This window comes from Pieris brassicae, chromosome 14 (genome assembly GCF_905147105.1).
Source record: "Pieris brassicae chromosome 14, ilPieBrab1.1, whole genome shotgun sequence".
NCBI lineage: Eukaryota > Metazoa > Arthropoda > Insecta > Lepidoptera > Pieridae > Pieris > Pieris brassicae.
In genome coordinates, this window is record NC_059678.1 from 4,899,782 (window position 1) to 4,916,066 (window position 16,285).

The window sequence follows — 16,285 nt, forward strand, 5'->3', positions numbered from 1 at the left end:
TCTATAAAACGCGGTATCGAAGTGTCCTCTAGAAAAATGACTGACCTCCGATTGAACATTCTATAAATTGAGCTAACAATAGATTAAAAGCCGCCCAATAATAATAAAAATAGCCAAACACAGATTACTGTAAAAAATCGCCTTCACCGGTGAACCTTTACTGCGTACTTCGCTCACTCCAGTGAGCTTTCATCCTGCCCGTGAGGCGATTGACCACCCCGCCACGGCCCAAGCCGAGGTTCGAGTCTCACAGGAGACGCCCTTTTGCTAGCCGCGGGACAAAACAGCCCGAGCTGAGCTGTAAAGGCCCTTAAGGCCAACAATGAGATCCCTTTAAAAAAATGGTTCGATGCTACGACCTCTTTAATGAGAGTCACACTGATGCCAACATTCAACAACTGCTATTTTATCAAAAGTTTCTACAATTGAAATTAAAAGATTTCTTTCGTTCAATTTCGCCCATATTTCAGGCAACCTCGACCCGTATAGTTGGTGGTATTTGGTGGTTTTTCACGCTGATAATCTTATCTTCATACACTGCCAATTTGGCTGCGTTCCTCACAGTGGAACGAACCGTGTTGCCCATACAAAGCGCGGCAGATTTGGCTGCACAGAACAGCGTGCAGTATGGCACTTTGAATGGCGGTTCGACGATGACGTTCTTTCGGGTAAGTACAGTGTCAAAATTCATTCGCGTAGTAGTCTGTGGTGCCAACTTGGGCATACCAACCAGGGTCCAGAAGATAAACCACTTCTTATATGGAAATTGTATTCGTTTTTACAACAAAACTCTCAAGCGAAATAAGATAGTTATTACTGAATAAATTAACAACTCGTTAAACGTAAATTAATCAATAAAGCTTTTTATAAATTTGACTTTAAATTATCCTATTCCTTGGCATTTATTTACTGACTGTACTTATAAGACTACACACACATACATACGTACACACACACTCTTACACACCCACACCCACCCACACACACAACACACACCCACACCCACCCATACACACAGCAGCAAACTAAATTATTAGTACACGGTTTTTGATATAATATTCGTCGTACTATATATAATCCGTGGTTTTATTTTTACAAAATCGAATGGACACACACAAAAGAGTGGCGGAGAGTTTATTGCCAGTTCTTCTCTTCCGTTCTACGCCCCTGATTTAAGAACTGGCAATAAAGAAGCATTTTGTATTTCATTATTGACGTACATATATATGTACACTACATTGCGTTACCTAAATGAATAAATTATTTTTGACTTTGACTTTTGATTTGTGTGTCTGGTCTTATTAGTATTGTACAGTTATGTTTTTGATGGCATAAATCTTTCCAGGACTCGAATATAGATATCTACCAGCGTATGTGGCAGCATATGTCATCAGCCACTCCTCCCGCGTTGGTGTCGTCTTATGAAGAAGGGGTCAGGCGGGTTTTAGGGGGAAACTACGCCTTTCTAATGGAGTCCACCATGTTGGACCACAGGGTCCAGAGGGACTGCAATTTGACGCAAATCGGTGGGCTCTTGGACTCGAAGGTGAGAATTTATGACTTTAATTTCAATATTATAATGGAGATGGGTCGAAAATGTATCTTCTTTTCTACAGCGGTTTCACTCCTACCACGAAATTGTAACGTACAGGCTAGTGTTGTCTTTGGTTAACACAGCTTTTACACATTCAACGAAAACAATTTTTTACAGGATTAAAGCTATTTGAATTATTGTAAATTTATAATTATTTTACATAATTTTAAATTTAATTTTTTCCGCACGCTGACCGCGGAACGTCGGCTACAGGCTACTTTCATTTTCAGGATAATACATCATACGCTACAACTTTTTAGGTCTGGGCCTCAGATTTCTGTGCACATGGTTTGTCAATCTAATAGGCAAGTCGGTGATCACCCTCCTGTGCTTGTGATATCCCGTCGATTTTTTGGGTATAGCCGGTTTCCTCACGAAGTCTTCCTTCACCGTTCGAAAGAACATTCATAGTCGGGGTTCTACGACCTCAGGAATGAGAGTTCCACGCTGACTAGGCTAACTCTGCTCGGTACAACAAGATTGGGACTTAAAAACTTTTTAGGTGATTAAACCAAGGTGATTTTATTAACAACTTGGACGTAGTAGTTTCCAGACCAAAAGAGTGATGGAGGAGATTGATAGGGTAGCTGAAGACGGCAAAAAATGAAATAAGGTGGAAAAGGTTGTTTGGTCTTTTCCCTGACAGTGGTATTTCATTTATTTCAGATATTTAAACACATATACACATTTAGAACTCTATCTCTTTCATCATAAATATCTGTGTGCCCTTTGGCAAAGGCATCCTCCAAAACCCCCCTCAGTATGCACTGTGCCACTCTCTGCCATGGGACCTTTCAGGTATTACGTAAGCACTATAGGGTGGAGGGGGATCTTTGATTTTCTTATTTGGTGATTACGTGAACAGTAATTATTTACTTTTTTACACAGAAAAACGAAATGCATTTTCGAGGATTTTATTTTTGAGAGCTTTGCTTACTTTTGCTGTCAAGAGAAAGAGTGGGGGGGGGGGATAAATTGCAGTCAATCTGCTTACGTAATGCTTGAACGGCCCCCTCATGTATCTGCTTACTTTGATCCAACCTTCTAATTGTCTGTCAATAAGATGTAGCTAAATATAATTATTATATAAATGTTATAATAGGGTTATGGAATAGCTACTTGGAAAGGCAGCCCTTGGAGAGATAAGATCTCTTTAGCTATTCTGGAACTTCAGGAGAAAGGGGTGATACAAATATTATATGACAAGTGGTGGAAGAACACTGGTGACGTCTGCAATAGAGACGGAAAAGACAGCAAGGCCAGCCCTCTTGGAGTGCAGAATATTGGTAAGTTTTGTATTCTCTTGTCTTCTGACGCTTGACATATTTGTTGAAGAAAATTAGTTTTAACAATATTAGGCATTTAATGCCTAATATTGAATTAATGTTTTAACATTAATTAAAAAAATATAAAGGAAATTTAGTTTCAAAGGGTAACAATGGACATTGTGAGGGACCTGGGACGAGAATTCCTAGGGTATCTAGAAGGTACAAGTGTGAGGGAAGTAACTATGGATATTCTGAGGGACCTGGGACGAGAATTCCTAGGGTATCTAGAAGGTACAAGTGTGAGGGAAGTAACTATGGATATTCTGAGGGACCTGGAGCGATTATGCCTAGAGGGTACATATTGAAAAGTTGGGGCAGTCATCTTCTCTTTCATCTTATGTGCTCTTTCAAAGTGCTCTAACCTAGTATGTTGGTAACTCTTTTCTCGAGATGAAGAAATGGCACAGCAGTAGTCATACGTCCAATTACCGGCTATGTGCCAATTCTTTCCGACATATTAGGTCTAGAATCCATATGGATTCAGTGTACTCAACTTACGACTTTATCAGCTGAAATATGACCTGGATGTAGCACGTGAATCTCTATAATACAAAAAAATATAATTTACAATATTAACGAATTAATATTATAAATTGTATATGTAATAATTATGTGCCAATTCTTTCAGACATATTAGGTCTAGAATCTATATGGATTCAGTGTACTCAACTTACGACTTTATCAGCTGGAATATGACCTGGATGTAGCACGTGAATCTCTATCATACAAAAAAATACAATTTGTAATATAATCGAATTAATATTATAAATTGTATATGTAATAATTATGTGCCAATTCTTTCAGACATATTAGGTCTAGAATCCATATGGATTCAGTGTACTCAACTTACGACTTTATCAGCTGGAATATGACCTGGATGTAGCACGTGAATCTCTATCATACAAAAAAATACAATTTGTAATATAATCGAATTAATATTATAAATTGTATATGTAATAATTATGTGCCAATTCTTTCAGACATATTAGGTCTAGAATCCATATGGATTCAGTGTACTCAACTTACGACTTTATCAGCTGGAATATGACCTGGATGTAGCACGTGAATCTCTATCATAGACAAAAATACAATATATAATATTAATGAATTAGATATATGCATTGTTGGCCTAGTGGTTTCAGCAACTCTCATCTCTGAGTTCGTAGAACCCTGGATTTGCCCCAATGGAATTTCTATGTGCGCATTTAACATTCGCTAATCCAAAGGAAAACATCATGAGGAAACCGGCTTGTCTTAGATGTCGATGGCGTCTGGTACAGATCACCAACTTGCCGATTAGATTGACATATGATGAAACTGATAGAGCCACCTGAGGCCTGGCCAGATCTCAAATAAAAAAAAAACTTTATTTATTCAGATATATGTACAATAGAATTCAGATTGAGGCCTCCCTAGTAAGTCAGAGACCTGTCACAGGGAAGCTTCGCTCTTCTTTAAATTTACAATGTTTCATCAACCAACACAATTGGTTTTAAAAAGAAATAAATAAAAAAATAAATATATGAATATATTATGATGACTATGTAATGTGTTTGTGAAAGACGAAACAAATGTGTGCGCGTGTTGCATGAAAAGATGGATTAAGGAAAAATTATATTAGATTATTTAACAATGCTTCTGTTTTGTTGTAGTTGGGAGTACCGAGCCAATGGTTTAAAGTTGTTTTACATTTGTTGTATGTAAGATTATGGAAGCTAAGGGTTTTATTTAAACTATTATAGAGATAAGCTGAGCGATTGTTGTATTGATTACGTGCAAAGGTAGTCTTGCAAATTGTGTAGCTTATTATATTATGTTTGTACCTTTTTTGAGGTGTGTCTGTTGTATGTGGAGAGGTTACGTCTCTCCTGAGGACACAACGGAGAATATAGAGCTGGCGTATGGTCAGTAGTTTGCAAGACTTGTACAACTCTTTAGTTGGAAAACTTTTATTTTTCAGTAACATTATTGTTATAATTGCTCTCTGAGCTCTTTCAAGTGCTAGAACTTTGGTTTTCGCACAAGGCTGTAGCGTCACTGGGTTTATTTATTTTGTTAATATGGCATATTGTTTTTAATAAAAGATTTTCTTATAGGCGGTGTCTTCGTGACCCTACTTTGTGGGCTGGTCCTGGCTATAGTTGTGGCGATATTAGAGTTTTGTTGGAACACAAGAAAGACAGCGTCTCAGGGACGACAATCATTGTGCAGTGAGATGGGACAGGTATACAATATTTGAATTTGGGGGGGGGGGGTCCTCTTGTAAAACGTTACGATGCGGGGCGGGGATTGAATTACGCGTTATTGATAATTTTATTGACTTTCCAGTACTTTACACCACATTATGGTAAGTTTTGGGTATAAAGAGTCACTGGGGGTGGTCACGAAACGCTTTACTATTGGATACAGAAAACGTTAAGGGGGCGTTTCATGGGGGGGGGGGGGGTCAAGAATCTGCAAAAATTGCGTGACGTAATACTTAAACGCACCCGCAAGGTGCGAGCATAAGACTCGAATTTAATTTAGATTTTCTTCTAGACTCAACTTGGTCCAACCTCTTCACGACAATGCTCCCACTGAATCCTCAATCAGTGCTGCGTTCCCTGAACGAACTGTCCAAACGACCCCACTTGATTGTTCTAACAATATTTGTACTAGTAATGATTCCAACTATTACAATTAAAGGAATTTTATTTACATGAGAAACTTATTTACGAACGAGATACATGTCGTATTGTCTTTTATTAACATGGCTTTTACACATTAAGAAAACACTTTTTAAACGGATTGAAGCTATGTATTATTATTATAAACTTATAATTATTTACATAATTTTAAATTCAAGACAACTCCATGACAAACAATCCGCGAAAACAGAGGACACCGTGAGTCATTTCTGCAAAAACCCTTCATCATTTAGTCGATACCAACTCCGGGAAAATAGATACAGATAATACAACTTTCTCTACAGCTGTGATGCTTTGACATTCAACACCTTTTGTCTTCAGTCACCGTGACGCACGCTGTAAAGCACGCGAAACGTCGGAATAATTTAAATAATTATAAGTTTATAATAATAATACATAGCTTCAATCCGGTTAAAAAAATAATTTTCTTTCAAAAAGAAGATTTTTAAATAAATTTAGAGATTCAGTTCGTCTACTATCAATTGGTAAGGAATTCCATATTAGGATACTTTGCACAATGTATGATTATTTGGTAGAATTACAATCTACACCACCACTATCACCATTCATAATGTTTTCAGGAGTTGCGTACAGCGATGCGAGGTGGCTCCTCGCGGACCGTACTGAAGCCTGGTTGTTCCAGATGTTCACCGGCGACTCACGTTCCACCTGCACCTGCTAGATATGAGGTTTGATTTCTTTCAGCCACAGATAACTGAGAAAGTGTCTAGATTATAAACTAAGTGTTTTTATATTTTGATAATATTTAAAAAACTTCGCTTAAGCTGGGATTTCCACGTAATTTTACCAATTTTATGGAATATTTTGCTATGCTATCCAGACTGTTCGCTTTTCCGGGATAAAAAAACATTTTTAGGGATTTTTCGAGCAATTTTCCTGTCCAAAAAATTCTCAATTAAATTAAGTTCAAGAAATAGAAAAAATACTCAAATTGATCCTTCGAGTTTTTTTTATCAGATTTTGGGATTCTTTTTTAATTATACAAGGAACAGCTTGCCTTGCTTGTACTGCGAAACAATGTATGTGTATATGTGTACAAGCTGTACTGGATAACTAAACAGAGGCATATGAACCCAAAAATCCTACCACATAAATAGTTTATATATAAATAAGTACTTGAACTCTGCACCGAAAGACCTGAGGTAACAGACGGAGTCCTGCTAGGATCAGAGGTTCAAGGTGGTGGGATTGTCTCAAAGCTCATCGTATCAGGGCATCACCACGATAATTAAGGGCTGGAAAGTCTTCGCCGCTTTGAGAGGCGACAAGGCGTGAAGCGAGAAGACAGTATTCAAATCTGATTTATTGTTATAAAACATACAGATACCGGCAAACTTCTTGAGCATTAAACAAGGGAGGGGGGAAAGTTTGCGCATCGTACACAGCGCTGGACACAAATGTCAAGTAATTTACCAATCACGCGATTGACACATCACAGGGGGGGGGGCGCTGATACCTAAAAATTGCTTCTGCGCAGGCATGGACATTTGTTCAAGATGTTTGCCAGTATCTATACATGATATTATTCTTGAGATCTGCTGGTCTATGCACCTTTAGCTGTTAAAATTTAGAGCTTTGCCACTATGTGGAACCAGCTGCTCACTGAAGTTCCGAACCAGTTCGATATATGGTCCTTCAAGGAATGAGCGTACCAATCATTAAAAGGCCGGCAATGCCTTCTGGCAATGTGATTGAGGGCGGCCTCACTTAACATCAGATGAGCCACCTGCCCATTGGTCTCCTATATAAAGCTGAACATAGATCTTCCATCAAGCAGATGGCCTTGCCGTTTCCTCCTCGGAAGCGTGTAGTACTAGCAGTAATATGGTGAATATATTTCAGGCAGACGCGTCAAGCACTGTGGAGCTAAAGGAACTGCGCTGGTCGTAGCGCGGGGCGAGGAGGGGGGCGTCCGCGCCCTCCTCCCCCCGCCGCCCCTCGCACTCCCTGCCGCGATGCGTGCGACCGCCCGCTTACTGCAGTAAGTTTATGCTAGCTTGGTACTTCATAAACAATAGCTCCCCCGCCTTTCGACTTTTTAAACTGTGTTTTAGTACTTTCAACTATAAACCGAATTCAATTGAGAAGCTGTTTAGATGTTGCTCATCTTGACTCATACCTTGATATTTTAATAAACGTTCATTAATCCAAAATATTTTTATTCATTGTTAATATATTTGTCGCAGTAAAGTAAAATCAGAGAGTTAACCAATTCGACTTAGGCTCCTTCAAGAAAGGAGCTTACCAATTCTTAAAAGGCCGGCAACGCACTCGCGAGCCCCCTGGCACTGAGAGTGTCCATGGGCGACGGTATCACTTAAGAGACCTTACCAATTTGAATTAGGCTCCTTCAAGAAAAGAGCTTACCAATTCTTAAAAGGCCGGCAACGCACTCGCGAGCCCCCTGGCACTGAGGGTGTCCATGGGCGGCGGTATCACTTAAGAGACCTTACCAATTTGAATTAGGCTCCTTCAAGAAAAGAGCTTACCAATTCTTAAAAGGCCGGCAACGCACTCGCGAGCCCTCTGGCATTGAGAGTGTCCATGGGCGGCGGTATCACTTAAGAGACCTTACCAATTTGAATTAGGGTCCTTCAAGAAAAGAGTTTACCAATTCTTAAAAGGCCGGCAACGCACTCGCGAGCCCTCTGGCATTGAGAGTGTCCATGGGCGGCGGTATCACTTAAGAGACCTTACCAATTTGAATTAGGGTCCTTCAAGAAAAGAGCTTACCAATTCTTAAAAGGCCGGCAACGCACTCGCGAGCCCTCTGGCATTGAGAGTGTCCATGGGCGGCGGTATCACTTAAGAGACCTTACCAATTTGAATTAGGCTCCTTCAAGAAAAGAGCTTACCAATTCTTAAAAGGCCGGCAACGCACTCGCGAGCCCTCTGGCATTGAGAGTGTCCATGGGCGGCGGTATCACTTAAGAGACCTTACCAATTTGAATTAGGGTCCTTCAAGAAAAGAGCTTACCAATTCTTAAAAGGCCGGCAACGCACTCGCGAGCCCTCTGGCATTGAGAGTGTCCATGGGCGGCGGTATCACTTAAGAGACCTTACCAATTTGAATTAGGGTCCTTCAAGAAAAGAGTTTACCAATTCTTAAAAGGCCGGCAACGCACTCGCGAGCCCTCTGGCATTGAGAGTGTCCATGGGCGGCGGTATCACTTAAGAGACCTTACCAATTTGAATTAGGGTCCTTCAAGAAAAGAGCTTACCAATTCTTAAAAGGCTGGCAACGCACTCGCGAGCCCTCTGGCATTGAGAGTGCCCATGGGCGGCGGTATCGCTTAACATCAGGTGAGCCTCCTGCTCGCTTGCCCCCTGTTCTATAAAAAAAAATTGAATCTCTAGACAGTTAATTAAATGTCGATATTCCATCAAGTCGCTAGGATTTTGATTCAAATAAAGCAGCGTCGAAAACGTTTAACTAACTGTCTGACCGAAAGCCAGCGTGTTGATTAACAATGTAAAACAAGATGATGAAGAACTGAGAGCTTGGAAATTCCGTGTTTTGCTTTATTATAAATGGTTAGGTTAGGTTAGTCTCGTTGCCTAGGAACGTTTAGGAAACTCATTAAACGTTTCGTTCACTCACTTGTCTGACGGAACTTTAGCGACTTGATTGAATATCGATTTTTAATTAACTGTCTAGAGATTCAATTAACTCTTTGATTTAACTACATTACTGCGACATCTACAGAGGTACCTAGAAATACCAGTTTGATTCGTTCCGTAACCTTGTTCGTATGTCAAAGTTTTTTCCCATTTAAAGGTCATTAATCGAGCACAAATGTGATTAGTAATGGGAAATTCAAATTCAAAATCATTTTCATGTTCATACTAAATTCTAGATTAAAAGTTCTAAGATTCATTGATCGTTATAATAATTGTTTAATATAAATGAAGAATAACAAAGCCATTATTAATAAAAGGTACTAGAGTTTTTTTTAATATTTTTTTAAGCATTTTTTAGTCACATTAAATAAGTCTATTTGCTGGTAATTTGTGTTATAATGTAAAGCTACATACATGGCTGAGTTACGTAAATAGTTTTTATTAGACCGAGGAATCTGGAATAGTTGGGTTTGCCTTGTATTGTATGATGAAGAGGTGTGAAATAGTAAAAGCGACAATAAGTCGCGGCAGTCAATTAAACCCTTGCAATACCGTCAATCAATCGCCAAGTTTCTTTGAAGTGAAACTTCTTTAGGCGCATGAGTGTAAAATTTTGACGGAAACATCACCAAGATGTGCAGCATTTGTCGAAGAAAAGGGAGAGAGCAATTGAAAGAGAGTGAGAAAGGGAGATCGAGAAAAAAACATGCTATTGTTTGATGTATTCGTTTAGTAGTTACATATTAGAACTGTCGTATAACGTATACAGTTTGAATATATACAAATACTAGGAGTGATCATATACTGTCACACGATCGTCTATTGAGGCTTTTGGTAATCATTAATTTACAAAGAAGTGTCACTTCTGACATGCGTACTTTGTACGTACGCACTTTTTTATTTTACAAGATATGTCTAAGCGGCTGCAACCATTACACCACGTTCCAGATCTTAAGTAATTAATTGTTAATTAATAATAATAAAAAGATAGATAATAGGATAGTAACTTGCATAATTTAATTTGACAATTGACATACAAAAATGGCCTCCATCTCTAGCAAATTGTCAAACTATAAATAAATTTCTATCTTAGAGTGTGAGTGGGACTTTATACAAGAGAAGACGACATTCTTGCTGTTTTTTAAGTGGAATAAAGCTTTCAATAGGATAGTGAAAATTATGTTACATTTTCTCTCTTCCAGATTCAACATCTACCCTCAGGCGAACTTCGTCCTATGTACTAAAGGAACCACGTGAAAAAAAACACGTTCAAATACTTGCTTAGACTACCAAAGTGTAATTTTACAGCCTTTATTAATAAAAATTCAATCTATAGATAAAAAAGGTTTGAAGGGAATTCCATATATTCGACAATACAATAACTAAAGTATGCTCGTCTCTTTCTGACAAACTGTGTTGACTCTGCGATAAAAAGAGACATGAGATGAGTGAGTTTGTACTGTAAAACTATGAAAGATGAATGGCGCCAAAAGCGCGAAGCGATACAGATGACCTATTGTAAGCCACAGGCTATTTTTTTAATTTTTTATAGTCTGTGCATTACAATCGTTGTACGCTGTGGACGTACAGTGTCAAATACTTTTCTTGGCCGGTAACCTCGCTGGCATGGATATTAGTATTGCCAGTAAAGAAAAATTAATCATTATAAGGCTTAACTTATAATTTGCTGAAATGCCTTGAGAAAAAAATGTATACTAGTATCTAGTATAAATATGACACAAAGTTAGTAACAACTGATATGATAGGTAGGATCTGTACTAATAATATCTTTTAAGATACACAGAAATCAGAATCGTTCGATAATTACAACTTTGCCATTATTATAATTACAATAATGCAAGGAATACAAATAAATACATTTTCGATGGATTTCTTTTAGATGTTAGTAGATAATTAAATTATTTATTGTACGAACGAAAATGGCGACGTTAGTGCCAATTTAAGCCGCTGGCCAAGAAAAGTATGTTTATATATTGCCGTAATTCAAATATACTTTATTTAATATTTGTCATTCTATCTGTTGTCTGTGCTGAGCATTGACAAAATACTTTAGGAAGACTATATGTAAAATATACTCTATATTGTCTACTGTATAGACTATTGTCTATGCCTACGTACCCTTCAGACCTTATCTGTAATAACTTTGTTGCACTATATGTAAATGATTTCTTGGACTTGGTTTTGCATTGAAATATTTAAGTACACATAAATTGGATTATCTGTCAAAATTGAAATGTCATTTTGTCGTTTACGAGTACTGTGTGCTCGCCGTAGTCTGTGTTAAAATTACACTGACAAACTGTAGATTTTATACGTATCTATGATCTGTGAAGTACAATATTTAACATGACAATTGACGTACAAAATTGCCGCCATTTGTAGCAAATTAGTGTCAAGGAAAAATATACTTTTTTTTAAATAACACACCTTAATCTGTTAAAACAGTTATGGCAATGTAATTGTTCTGCGAACTGTTTTAATTTTTTCATTATACAATCTGTATTTTTAAAATATATACTGTTGTGACTTAGACACCGAGGTTTTTGGACCGTTTTTTAAAAGTACAATACTTTTAAAATGGATTCTCAAAAATATTGTATATTCATAGATCATTTCACAAATATATTATATTTAAAGCGAATTGTATGTTAAGCGTAATATATATTTATAATTAATTGTATATACTATTAACTCCACCTTGAGTGTTAGTAAAAAAAAAAGCGAAAAAATATTCATTATTTCTTTCAGTTTATTTTTTAATTATGCAAGATTTTTTTGGTACAAAGTTTTCTCTAAGAGGAGGCAAATGGGTCTAAATAATTGGTACGCTCTGAAAAACCCATGAATTATTGATTCGGACATACTTCAGTGGGTACCTGGTTTCATCTGGTGGTAAAACTGTCTTAAAAAACTACATAAAAACCTTCTAACATACATTCATAATTCTAACAAAATAAAAGGTTTTATTGAGAATACTTATGAATATAATAAGATTTTTAATATTTTGCCAGTTTATCGTAAGTTTCTAGTGCATACCATCCTATGGAATGTTAGCTACGCCATAGACATCGGTTCTCCGGATTAAAAACCTTTTTTTTTTAATTTTTCTCTCCATAAATACCTTCGTGAGAGTACAAGGAATAACTGGAATTGGAAAAATCCTTCGAGTTTTGGTCTACCACACTTTGCGATTCATTTTTTTTGAAGGGACAGCAATAATTAAGCAATAGATATGTTTCCTTATTAACAGCAGAAAGTTCCGTTAAATCAAGAAAACATTTACAAATTAAACCAAGTTATCGTAACTATAATATGCGTAGTGAACCAGGTGATTGTGGACTAGAATTAAAAAATGATGCGCAGGAATCTTAGTCATCAAATAATGAACAGTGTTATTTTGCGTACAACATTAAGTTTACCAGTAAGTTTATACTTAAGTTATGTTTTAAGTGGTTTTGATAAGTAATTGCTTAGACTAATTATACTTTAAAAGAAACAGTGTGCCAAATTTCTAACATAGCACCTTAACCTCACTCTATCGAATAGTATTCGTATAGTAAAATACTATACAACCTGTAGTGTTGCCAAAAACATCTGTCGGAGCAATGGCGCTGGTATCAGCTGTCACAGAGTTCGTAAATTAACAATTGTCATTTATTCGATTTGTCAATATTACGATAACTACAACTACTTGACCGCCTCTAGTCATTATTATTAATGTCAGTAATGTCATTATTATTAATGTCAGAGCAATGGCGATAGTGTCAGCTGTCAGTGTCATATGTCACAGAGGTCGTAAATTAACGTGAAAGCCTTTTTATCGGTTAATATTTTATAAATTGAATTTCTAAATCATTTATTCATATAGGTACACTTATGAACGTCAATAAAGAAATATACATTAAATGCTTCTAATTTTACATTTACCGCCAGTTCTCAAATCAAGGGCGTAGAACGGACGAGATGAACTGGTAATAAACTCTTCGACAACCCTTTTTTCATTTATTTGGCAAATTGAAAAACCGCCAAACTATTAACTGTTTTAAACTGATTACACCCTGATGTTGATAATTTAAGAGCTCTGTGACACAATGACAACGACAGCTGACACTAACGTCATTGCTCCGACAGATACAATGTCTTTGGCAATACCAACACAGGTTCTATAGTATTCATTTACTACACGAAAACTATTCGGTAGTATGGTTTTAATATGGGTGTCAGATTTAATTCGTAATTTAATGCCCAGGAGCTAAAAGCTTGGTTAACAATATGGCCTTCTTGAGGTCTGTTTTAATGATATCGTTAGCATGGCAACAAAGGTTCTTTGACTACGTTTAAGGAAACCAAGGTTTCTCTTAGAGCTGGGCCTATATATTTTGATAATGCTCTATGTATGTTATGTACTTATCAGACATTGCACATTGTCCCAATATATTTCAATTATTTTGATTTACAGTTGTCTCGGATTAGATCTATCCTGTTTTATATTTATAGCCTGCATGGTCATGGATGAGATACAATCATTGGTTCAGATTTATTGAGATATAGTCGATCAATTAAAAGTCAGTTGTAGTACCTACCTAAAGCGTTAGTTTTTACTGCAATGACATTTACGCTACCCAGACCATGCAGTTTGAGACATGTTAAACATGGTCTGAATTTTAAAAGTCAGTTCTAGGGCCTTCCTAAATAGTTAGCTGTCACTGCTATGACACTGCCCTGACCATGCAGTTTGAGACATGGTAACATTTATACCTCTGACTGACTAAAGTCAGTTACAGTAATTACCTAAAGCCTACCTGACCATGCAGTTTGACACAGTAAAATGTAAGGATCTATTAGTCAAAAGTCTTTTTAAAAGTTTACTTTAGCGTTAACTGTCACCACAATGACATTACCATGACCATGCAGCTATGCTTGCTAAACGGTTTCTTAAAACATTTAAATGTGATATTAAATAAATGTCTACTCACGAATAATCGTTCTAAATTGTTTTATATGAATAAGAGAAGGCTGGTATTTCAGTTGTCATCAACTTTTCTGTCAACCCCGTCAAAATATCATGAGGAACCTTGCCATAGAGCCAAAAAGTCGATGGCGTCAGGCAGAGGAGGCTTATCACTTGCCTATTAGATTGACAAGAGACTGATCACTTACTTGCCTATTAGATTGACAATTCCTGAAACATCATCACATCTTCTGCATCAGAAATTTGAGCCACAGACTAGGTTTAGACAATGACAATTGAGAAATCACTTTCGGTGTGGCTTGGTGTTTTGTGATTGTAAAAGTTTTTAATAAAAAAATAACGTGTTCAATTGTTTTATTATATCTAAATGAATTTCCTTATTTTGAATAGTTCCTGGATGTTTTTTATCGGCATTTTGAAGTTCAGGAGTTGCGGGAGTATCTGCAATAATAACCAGTCGTAAGTTGAAGGAAATTACGTGAAGAACGTGTATGTCAACAAAAAAGTTATGGGCACGCGCAAAACTTTATAAGGATTCAAGTGAAACTTCTTTATCGGCGTTGGAAGATAATGCCGTCACATTTTTGGGTTACGCGTCACATTTTCCCGTTACGCGCCATCTTTTCTTGTCCCTACTACGGTTGATTCGAAGCCATTAATAACAAAAATATATCCTATAACAATGATAGTAATAAATCTATTACAATTAATGACATTCTGTAATAATCTTATTCGTAATAAGGTAAAATGAAATAATTGTATTATTTGTATTCATGTCTATGATAATAAAAAGCCTTTTGTTAAACTTTATTCAACCAATTTCTGTAAAGTTATAGTTCATATAGTAGATCGTTTTTCGAAAAATAAGGTCATAAAGAAGTTTCACTTACGTGTGTACACTAGTGTGCTAGTGTACACACGTAGTGTGTTGCCGGCCTTTCAATAATTAGTAGGCTCTTTTCTTAAAGGACCCTAAGTCGATTTTTTTATCTTATAAGAGGCAAACAGGCTGACCTGATGTGAAGTGAAACCGCCGCCCATAGGCACTCACATAGCCAATAGTGGGTTACCAGCCTTTGAAGTATTGGTACTATCTATTCTTGAACGACCCTAAGTTGAATTGGTTCAGAAATACCCACCGCCCATGGATACTCAGTAACAGAGCGTCCTCGAGTGCGTTGCCGGCCCTTTAAGAATGTGTACGCTCTTTTCTTCGACTAAGTCGAACCAAGTTATACCCTTAAGCGTTTTTGCTCAGATTTTAAACTTTCAATGTAAAATATATAGGGCATACAAACATACTACGATGTACATCATGCTTTAGACACAAAATTGACAGCTGACAGATGTCAAAAACGATTCACCAATATTAACATAGCCACTGAACTATTCACTATGTAATATACCTATTAAGGATACGGGGCGAACAGGAAGCTTATCTGATGTTGCAGTTAAGTAGTTAAATCAGAGAGTTAATTACATCTCTAGACAGTTAATTAAAAATCGATATTCAATCAAGTCGCTAAAGTTCCGTCAGACAAGTGAGTGAACGAAACGTTTAACGATATTCCTAAACGTTCCTAGGCAACGAGACTAACTTAACCTAACCATTTATAATAAAGCAAATCACGGAATATCCAAGCTCTCAGTTCTTCATCATCACACCGAAATAACAATAACAAATGAAATAAACATGGCGGAGTCTTGTTTTACATTGTATTGTCTTTTGTTAAAATAGCTTTTAGACATTAAGAAAAACACTTTTTTAACGGATTAAAGCTATGTATATATGCTATATTAAAAACTTATAATTATTTACATAATTCTAACTTGCGTGCGTGGTGCGTGCTGGGTGCGTGGTCACCGTGACCACGCACGCTGAAAAGCACGCGAAACGTCGGGAAAAAAAATTGTTTTACATTGTTAATCAACACGCTGGCTTTCGGTTAGATAGTTAGTTAAACGTTTTCGACGCTGCATTATTTACAACAAAATGCTCGCGACTTGATTGAATTGACATTTAATTAACTGTCTAGAGATT

At 37.0% G+C, this 16,285-nt stretch overlaps 1 protein-coding gene across 2 annotated transcripts in view; it reads left to right on the top strand.

Annotated features, from left to right (window-relative positions):
• LOC123718171 (glutamate receptor ionotropic, kainate 2) overlaps window positions 1-10,957 on the top strand; it is a 34,758-nt gene extending 23,801 nt beyond the window's left edge. Inside the window, exons 15-21 of one of the 2 annotated variants that reach the window (XR_006754932.1) lie at window positions 471-668; window positions 1,346-1,546; window positions 2,697-2,880; window positions 5,019-5,146; window positions 6,191-6,298; window positions 7,473-7,611; window positions 10,454-10,957. Coding sequence is in view for 1 of the 2 variants with exons in the window: in XM_045674594.1 (XP_045530550.1) it covers window positions 471-668; window positions 1,346-1,546; window positions 2,697-2,880; window positions 5,019-5,146; window positions 6,191-6,298; window positions 7,473-7,520 (867 nt within the window). In the remaining variant the exon portion in view is untranslated. Of the gene's footprint in view, window positions 1-470; window positions 669-1,345; window positions 1,547-2,696; window positions 2,881-5,018; window positions 5,147-6,190; window positions 6,299-7,472; window positions 7,663-10,453 lie in introns of those variants that run through there. The other variant, XM_045674594.1, reaches the window with a different exon arrangement.
• Window positions 10,958-16,285: the final 5,328 nt, after the last annotated feature.